General features: G+C 39.5%; 1 protein-coding gene across 1 annotated transcript in view; it reads right to left on the minus strand.

Moving 5' to 3' along the window:
* gna13a (guanine nucleotide binding protein (G protein), alpha 13a) overlaps positions 1 to 7,257 on the minus strand; it is a 74,248-nt gene extending 66,991 nt beyond the window's left edge. Inside the window, exon 1 of the mRNA XM_070874752.1 lies at positions 6,736 to 7,257. Coding sequence (XP_070730853.1) covers positions 6,736 to 7,257 — 522 coding nt within the window. The remainder of the gene's footprint in view (positions 1 to 6,735) is intronic.
* Positions 7,258 to 9,996: the final 2,739 nt, after the last annotated feature.

A 9,996-nucleotide genomic window follows, 5' to 3' on the forward strand; every position in this document is an offset into this window, starting at 1 on the left:
TTTTGCCAAACTGAGAATCAAATTTTTCTTTGACAGAACAGGGAGTAAAAATAATAAAAATGTAAAATTAGCATGTCTGACACATGGGATTCCAAAATGTGTCAACTCAACTGCTTCGGAAATTCCAAACCAAAATCAAGGTTTTAATTTTAAGTACAAATCTAAAACAAAATCAGCCACAGTCCTTTGTATTTAAATATATCAAATTATTGAAATTGAATCAGAATTCAGCAACAATTTGAAAGTAGTAAAAATACAGAGAAAGAACCAATTGAGAGAATATTAAACTGATAAAATGAGCCAAAGAAAATTCAGGTACAGCAATGCAAGATTATAACAAAACGTGCCACTTTGAAAAGATGCTTTTATTTTAAGAGACACATATTTTAATAAAAATCATTTCACCCCATGGCATCAGTAAAAATTCCCTAATGTGGGCTCTAGAAAACAGAGACTTAGTTTCTTGATAGGGTTTTCTCACTGTCCTGCAAACAGGGATGTCCATATGCTTACATTTTAGCCATACTTAATTTCCTCTTTTTTTTATATAAACAGAAAAATTCAATTAGTGTTTACTTACAAGTTCAAACTACTGCAATCCATAGAAGCCCAAGCTTATTGCATTTCAGAAAGGCTTTAAAGTAGAACGATTACATTTTGAGAATCAGATGCAGAAACATTGGCAGCAGGCAGGAAATCAATTAACAACATGGTGCTCTGAGCATAGAATCCTCCTCCAATATTACTCATCTCAGGAACACTGCCCAGTCAAATAAAGGGAAGTGATGAAACTAGTGGCAGCAATAGCTAAACTTTTTCAACTGCTACATCTTACTGTTCCAACAATTACTGTCAAGGATGTATGACCATATCATCATATTCCCTACAAAACTCAAATTGGCTCTCTCTAAAATACAAAACACCAATTTTCATGAACAATTATGTCCAAGTTATCTTTGCTTTCTTCCAACTGTGAACATTAAAAAAAAATCTATGAACTCTTATGCTGTAGAAGTAAGTGCATGTACTCTGAAAATCCTTTAACTCAAAATATTCTCGTGACTAGGAAACAAATTAGCATAGAAATGCTACTACAGACTTGAGGCCATATATTGAAGAATTTCAAGCTTTCAAAGTAAACATTCCTTCAAGTAAATAAGAACCAATGTTTTGAGAAGCAGGTTCAAAACCTGCAGCAGCTGTGCACATTTGCAGTATTTTTCCAGTTTTGCTTTCCTTTCTTCTCTGCTCTCAAAGTGGGTGACTCATGCTGGGTTACAGTGTTACAGGCACTGCCAGCCTCCTCATGCCTCACCTAAGTGGGCAACTCAGTGAGTTGGCAGACTATTCAACTATGGAAGACTTCTAAATAAGCTACATACGGTCATGTATGTGCATACTTTCCACCAAAAATCAAATCATAAATTAATTCTCTCACCATCTTGACCCCCCGGAGCCTGGGTTAATGAGGCCTCACCGTTGCCCAGACTGAAATCAGCCAAGAACATAGAGCAAGGACTGAACCAGGAGCTTCCCTAGTCTGAACGGCTCAAGCCTTCATCAAGTAGTGCATTTTTAACCCAGTGAACTACAGCAATTCCTTCCCAGTTTTAAAGATGTCATATCTTTTGGGAATTGTTCAAAGTTAATTCTTTGAAGCCTTTTTTTCCCCTAGCAATTAAAATAGTGTCTTCCTATTCCAAAAATGCCCCAGGATTCTGGCAACCACCTACCCAAGATGCCGAAAAAAAAGTTTAACATCTTTTAAATTTATAGGAAAACTCACTTATCCAAGAAAAAGTTCTGATGCCTCAGCCGTAATAAAGAACATTGTACACGGAACTGTCTGTAAATTAGTGACAGTCGTCAGCCTAACCCAAGATTTTCTGCAGTATTATACTGTGCAGTCAGGAATCAAACATTTTTATGAATTTAAAAACAGTAATTTGCAGCTTGCAGGAGGATTCAATTCTTGAATGTATTTTCTGCAATCAAGTTTCATTTCCAAGCTCAAAGCTTGAAACATCTACACCAAAAAGTTATGAAGTGTCCAGAGTCAATAGCCTTTGATTGATAATTTGGTTCAATATTCACACAAATCTTAAATTCTGGAATTCAGAATATATTTTTCTTGTCCATGCATCTAAATATACAAACTCCAATGTTCTGCTTTTCTATACACTTTCAAGATTGAATAATAAATGAGTCCAACATCTGCATGCGGCTCCTAAAGTCTGAAAAGGCCACCACAACCAACTTTCAGGACTCCTGAACCCGGATTCACTGACACTGCTACACTGGATTGAAGATATGGTACCAGAAGTCTCTTGGTTAACGACATTAGGTATGCAACTTCAAAACGGAAAATTTTAACCTTTTAGCAATTAGAATTTTAAATGTGAACCACTTCCCTCAAACATACAGATTTTAATGTTAAATGTTTGTTGGAACTGGCAGGTAAGCCAAGCTGAGTCCAAAATTCCAGGAAAGCACTGAAAAGCGCCATGGTAGCAAATGGCACAAATTCTAAACCTGCTTTTGTAAGTGCCTATTGAGTTCAAATAAAAGCATTTGGGTCAGGTACTTAACCAGTCATCTTTAGGATAGCAACTTTCATTTCACTAGCACCTTGAACACAAAAAAAATCTCAAAGTACCACAGAGGTGAAACAGATACCCAGAAGACCAAGAAGATAATTTTCAGGATCGTTTGAAAAGAGGGGAGAGAAGTAGAAAGACAGAGGAGCATTCAAGAGAACAGGACCAACACAGCTTAAGATTTGCCACTGATAATGGAGCAGAAAAATATTATGCATGGCTAGAGTCATTGGACCTGGCTGAGACATGGGACTGAAGCAGGGCAGAGTGAGGCTATGGATCGATTTATAGAGAAGGATGGGGATTTGCAATTTGATGTGTTGTGGGACAGGAAACGAATGAAGGTCAACAAAGATCGATGATTGGTTCGTGGGACTGGATTTCGACAGCAGAGTTCGATTGAATTGAAGTTTGCGTTGGGTGGACACGGCAGGCTGGAAAGAGTCTAGGGTCAAGAAAAGCATGGCTAATGGTTTCAGTGGCGATGGAGGTAAAGTAAAGATCAGAGTTCAAATTCAGATAGGTTGACATTTTCTTCTTGTACGGTCATCGCTCACCTTGGTGATCAAATAGGATAAACCAGCAAAAATGAAATATAACTGCAAATGGGAAAGATTTTAAAACCTGGTAATAGGAGCATTTTGAATTATGGATGGAATCTGCATGCATTGCAGAAACAAAAGCTGCAACTATTAAAACTGTCCATTCCAACTCTGTCAAATGCTAACAAAATCCGTAACCCTAAGGTAAACCCAGTGTGCAACCATATGCAGAACAGGAAAGTTGTTGAACTGAATCAATCATGAAATATACTTCACAAGTGTGATCCTTCAAAGTTATTATTCTATAAAGTCATTTGAAAATGTCCATACTTACCAAAGTGATAAATTTGATTAAATATGCATAGATCCAAGAAAACAGTCACAAATCTAAAATTTAAGCAGGCAACTTTCATAAAATTTGACAGGTGAAAATCCAGTAAGCGACACATCCCAAGAAGTGACATGCAGGCTACGACTACTGTCTGTCCAGCTGAACTTGCACTTATATAGCGCCTTTAACTTAATAGAACATCCCAAGGCACTTCACAGAAGCATTATCAGACAAAATATGATATTGAGCCACACAAGGAGATACTAAGACAGGTGACTAAAAGCTTGGTCAAAAAAGTAGGTTTAAGTTGCGTCTTAAAGAAGGAGAGATAAAGAGGCAGAGAGATTCAGGGAGGGAATTCCGGAGCTAGGGCCGAGACTATGGAGGCGAAGGAAATCGAGGGTGCACAACAGGCCAGAATTGAAGGAACACAGAGTTCTGAAAGAGTTGTAGGACTGGAGGAGGTTACAGAGATACAGAAATAACAAGGTCATCAAGGGATTTGAACGCAAGGATGAAAGTATTAAATTTGAGTCATTGCTGGACTTGGATCCAATGTAGGTCAACATGCACAGGGTTAATGGGTGAACCGGACTTGGTGCGAGTCAAGATACAGGCAGCAGTGAAATAATTATCAGAACTTAATCTCAACACTACTGTAACACTTATCTTTCCCTTATGCAAGCTGCGGGGGGCGGGCGGAAGGAAGAAAGGCCAAAGAGAGAGAGAGAGAGAACATATTCTTATCACTTTTATTTGTTGCACTTGTAGAAATTAGATATTAAATACAAGTACTACAGGCTTTACATTTGTGCACAAATATCAGTTCCAATTTTTAAATGCAGTTTTTGCTACATTTTGTAAAACCTAAAGCAAGATTTAAGATGCACTAATTGTGCATTTCCTGAAATGGTCAATTGTAGAACCTGTCCCCTTACTATCAATCTGTGTGTGTGTGAACAGTAAAATATTCTATTTATTATTTGTATTAAAACTCCTCTTTGTTATACATTTAACTGGAGTCAATGTTTAGCAATTTTCCTAAATAGTATATATTAATGAAGCATTGAAAAAAACTTCGCTTTTATCTTATTGTGCTTCTTGCTTCTTCCTTAACACATGAAATCCTACATTTTCCCCTTAACTGATGACTCTTCACTGTTTCCACATTCCCCACAAAAGAATTAGTAAAATATAGATGTTAGCACCTAAATACAATGAATCATTACATGAATGACTAACCTAAAATTTTCATTTAATGAACCAGTAACTATTTCATTTCTTCAAATTCTCTAATAAATTTGAAGTATGTCAATTTAAATATAGTTTTATGCTTAATCCTATTGTCAGAATATTCAAGAACAATTAACTTTATAATAGATCGATATGCAAACAAGGCCCAGATGATATTCCAAATTATCTGACCAATATGATCAAAATAGAGAAAGCAATCCACTTAGAATTCTTTTAAAATGTCCCAAATCAATCAATTTCATCCTAAGAAGGAGTCTACATTAAAGTCACATTCTCTTTGGTTTGGGTTAACAGAACTGGTTTTACCAGAGTTCCAATCATGTGGCTTGTAAAATTCAACAAAATTGTTCTAAATGGATGGTATCTTCAGTGCAAACAGTGGATACAATTGGCTCACTACCAGAAAGTTGAGAATTCAAATTCCTGAACTGTCTGAGACTCCAATTCACTCACCTTTGCTGAATTCCATCAGCTCTTGACCAAATCACTACATACAAATTCAGAATAGGAAAAAGCAGGCACAGGCTCTCACCTCACTGAACTGCACCCAGCAACTAATCATAAAGCAGCAACATGTCAGTGGTCACAGAAATGTGCTTCACCGAGACCAACCACCCTCCCAGCTGATGAGATCTGGGATTCTAAAGTAACTACCTGGGCAGAAAATACAAGAAAATTGCACAGATCAGTGACTAATACAGGGAACAAGTCACTTTCTGATAATTCTGATGTACTGTTTTTGCAGAGAAACTGTAGTGAAAATAATTTAAGTCAGGTAATTCCCAACAATGCTGAAGTCCCCCTTCTACTCTAAATGATTCAACTAATTTTTGATTTCACTTCTGCTCTCGCCACATTTGCTAATTATATCTACCCACTCAAAAGAAATCCCTTTATAGTAATACGCAAGATCAATGCAATATACACATCACATTCACTCAAACTACGTAATGTCAATGTGCATACGAAAGTGTTAATTTCTCTTAATTTGAAAGCACTTTGCATTTCAATTTGGTTACAGATTGGAAAAATATGCTATTTGTCTGACAGAGGGATACAAAGTTTGTAGCAGTTTAGAATTACACTAAATTTTGGAAATTAAATATTGAATAAATCAAAGGAAATATCCAAAATTACTGAAAATCATAAACTGGGAAACTATTTTCCAACATGTAGCTCAAACTCAGCAGATAAAACGTTGGTTGCAATAAATGTGCCAGGCACTGACGTTAAAGGCATACTTCAGTTTTATTTTAAACAGTCTTACCATTTTCATGAATCATAAGTGTACTGAACATTTGCTTTCCAAATAGATCAAAGAAATTTTACAAATATGCAAAATTTGTCACTTGTCTCAATGGATGGGTACCTTTACAAATCCCTGATCTTAGTAAAAAAAACTTAAAAGCTGGATTATAATTTAACAAAATCTTGGGCACAAAACTTGAAAGCTGTCCCATAAAGTAATTTCTTACGCCTTTCCAAATTACTGATAAATGTCTAATGCTGTAATGAACACAAGCGCAGACTCGAACATTTTCCACTGCAAAATTTATACAAAACTTACCCCGTAGTCAAAGGTTTATGCAATAAGTCTTTTTAAAATTCCTAGTGATTTTCAAATTTCAATCTTCATGTACAGTTGTGTATCAATAAACGTGCGTGTTTTTTTTTTAGATCTACGTCCAACAATTACAGAGAGGCTAACTGAGGTTGAACAAAACAATTTAGAATTTTTTTAAAGTTTGAAGATGGGGAGTTGAACAGCTTATTTCTAAATGGAAGATCGCACACGCAGACACCAAAAAAAATCGTAATTGAAGAACGTCTTACTTTCCAAAGTTGATTTAAGACTCGAGAATAAACCATACAACCCCTCCAACCGCCCAAAGCTTTGATTCGGAACACACCCTCTTCAGGAAGCCGCTGGCTTCTCGTTCCCTTCCCCAAGGCCAGGCCCTTTCAAAGCCCCGCGGCACCTTCCCCGCAACGGCGGCCCCGAGTTACTCACCAACTGGAACTCCCTGCGTCTGTCGTAAGCGTTCTGGATCCCACTGTCGGCCCACAGCGATCGGATGGCCGGCAAGTACTTCAGGAAAACCCGCGTCTCCATGAGGCCTGCGGCGGCCCCGGTCAACGCCCTGGTGTCGAAACTCATCAGCACCTCGCCGTTCTGCTGGTTGCCGGGATCTCCCCAGGGGATGCGGAGCTTCTCCCTGGCGTCCACCAGGACGCGAATTCCCTTCAAGATGTTGCTGTAGATGGTGCCCCTGAACTCCTCCTTGGCCTTCTGGTCGAAGTCCTGGCCGTGAATAATTCGCATCTGCTTGAGGAAAGTGCTTTTGCCGCTCTCGCCGGCCCCGAGCAGCAGGATTTTCACCAGCCGCCGCACGTAAGTCTTATCCCGCGAGATGAGCTCGTCGATCTGCTTGCTCTTACGGAGCTGCTCGGCCTCTCGCTGGGTGAGGACGCAGCTCGGAAAACAAGCGGCCAGGAGGGAGCGGGACGGCAGGAAATCCGCCATCTTTAACATTCGATAACATAGTGAGGAGGGAGCGCGCGGAGTCGCGCGTTACCGCCGTCGGCGGGGGCGAGCGCTCAACGTCACGAACGTTGCTCAGAGTCACCTGCAGCGCCTCTAGTGCCTGGAGGAGTAAAAGAAAGACTTGCATCTCTATAGCGCCTTTCACCACCACCGGACGTCCCAATGCATCTTACAGCCAAAGAAGTACTTTTTTTGAAGTGTAGTCACTATTGTAATGTAGAAAATTATAATTTGATTGGTTTAAGTTCACTGTAAAGTTTCATTTGTTAATTTGGCTGTTCTAGTATCCCTTTAATAAGGGAGCACTCACTCGGCTTTAAGTTCTATTTAAAATAGTTGTAATGTAGGAAACGTGGCAGCCAAGTGGCGCACAAGCTCCCACCCAAACACAACAATGTGTGGTTCGGCCGGACTGCCTGCCACTCTTCCACAGCTAAGTTCGCACCAGGGTGTCCCTAGAGATGGAGTACGCGGTGTCCATCGAGGCCTTCTGCGATCGGTGGGCACCGGATGGACTGGAGTGCGTAATCACCCTCAGGAACAAAATTTTAATTTGATTTGTTAAGCTTCTTTTAACACTTTTGTTTATTTACAGTCTTTATTTGTGGCACATACTTGACTTTTAATCGGCAATTGCCAGCATGAAGAAGAGACAGCAATGTGATAATGACCAGATAATCTATTTTTGTTATGTTGATTGAGGGATAAATATTGGCCAGGACACCGGGGATAACTCATCTGCTCTTCTTCGAAATAGCACCATCGGATCTTTTACCTCCACCTGAGAAAGTAGACGGGCCTCGGTTTAACATCTCATCCAAAAGACGGCACCTCCGACAGTGCGGCACTCCCTCAGCACTGTCGAGCCTAGATTTATGTGCTCAAGTCTCTGGAGTGGGACTTGAACACAAAACCTTCTGACTCAGAGGCGAGAATGTTACCAACTGAACCACTAGCTAACTTTGAAACAATAAGATTCAGTGCTCTCAGTGAGTAATTGCCTGCTACTCTAATTAATTGTCTTATTGAATTATTTATTATTGTGCAGTTCTTTTAAAAGTACTCTTACAGCTTGGAAGGTATGAAATTAAAATATTTTCCTGCAGATCTGTCAGCCGTGGCTCAACAGGTAGCACTCTTGCCCCTGAGTCAGAAAGTTGTGGGTTCAAGTCCCACTCCAGAGACTTGAGCCCAAAAATCTAGGCTGACACTCCCAGTGCAGGACTGAGGGAGTGCTGCACTGTTGGAGGTGCCATCTTTTGGATGAGACGTTAAACTGAGGCCCTGTCTGCTCTCTCAGGTGGATGTAAAAGATCCCGTGGCACTATCTCGAAGAAGAGCCCCGGTTATTCCCAGTGTCCTGGCCAATATTTATCCCGAAATCAACATAACAAAAACAGATTATCTGGTCATTATCACATTGCTGTGTGTGGGAGCTTGCTGTGTGCAAATTGGCTGCTGCATTTCCTACATTACAACAGTAACTCCACTTCAAAAGTACTTCATTGGCTGTAAAGCGCTTTGGAATGTCCTGAGGTCGTGAAAGATACTATATAAATGTACGTTTTCCTTTCTTTCTTTTTTTTCCAAACAAGCAGACTTCAGGAGTGACAATCACTCATATAATACAACTCCTAGTTTGATCTATATCGCTATTAAAAATAAATACTGCTCTATATATTTAAATAGGTTTGTAATGTCTATAACTTTTGCTGTCATTGTAACATTTTCCAAAATTTGAAAGCTCTGAGTCAGGATGATGAAACTACCATTTGATTGCACTTGTAATGCAGGTATTTATAGATACTAGTGATTTTTCTTAGCATTGCAAATGGTGAGTCAGAAGATGCAATGTTTTATAATGTTAGTACACTAACTAAGATCAACAGCAACTTTCTATCCTACTCCTAGCAGAGCTAGCGATGCACCCAACAAAACGGTTTCTTTCCCTCTCCATACATCCCATCTGTCTCTCTCCGCAACTTCAACAGAGTCTGTCTTACCCTCTCTTCAATAGGATTTACCTTGTCTGCAATTATGTCTATCCCTTTCTCACTTATTCCCTGGACTATAGCTTTATTGAAATAATTAAATAAATGCAGGGCTTCATTCTCTGGAGATAGACATCTGCACTTGTTTATATCATTTTCCTCATCTCCTTCATTTCTCTTTTATTGCCTCTGCTCTTTTACTTCATTTATGGCTTTTCTGTTTTTTTTCTCCCAATCGTTTCTGTAACACACTGTCCCACAGGGAGACCGGATGAGGGGACAGACTATGGAAAACCATTGTGAGATCAGGAGAGTATGGCCCATGGAAGAAGTGCTGAGAAATCAGGAGGGAATGAGTACTGTTGTTTCAATAGATGTTCTTGGAAATTGTAATGTTGGACATAGGAGTCAGAGGCAGACAAACAAATATCCTGTGCATGTTTGGGGGTTGGGCTAGCTGCTTGATGGGTCCTAGAAATTCCTTTGCTGAAGAAAGTTAGTGGTGGCCCTGTCGGCTGACAAGGACATGGTGGGCCGAATGGCCTGTTTCTGTGCTGTAAATTTCTATGGTTCTATGATAATTATAGTCCTAAGTATGCAGATGGATAAATGTAATACAAATTTTGCATGGCTGTTTACTGGGGAATGGCTATAACTATTGTCCACGATGCACTGAGGCTTAGCAGAATGAATCGTGTTGTTTATGGAATAGGGGAAACTAAACCGTTTGAGCCAA

This window comes from Pristiophorus japonicus, unplaced genomic scaffold (genome assembly GCF_044704955.1).
Source record: "Pristiophorus japonicus isolate sPriJap1 unplaced genomic scaffold, sPriJap1.hap1 HAP1_SCAFFOLD_951, whole genome shotgun sequence".
Classification (NCBI taxonomy): Eukaryota; Metazoa; Chordata; class Chondrichthyes; family Pristiophoridae; genus Pristiophorus; species Pristiophorus japonicus.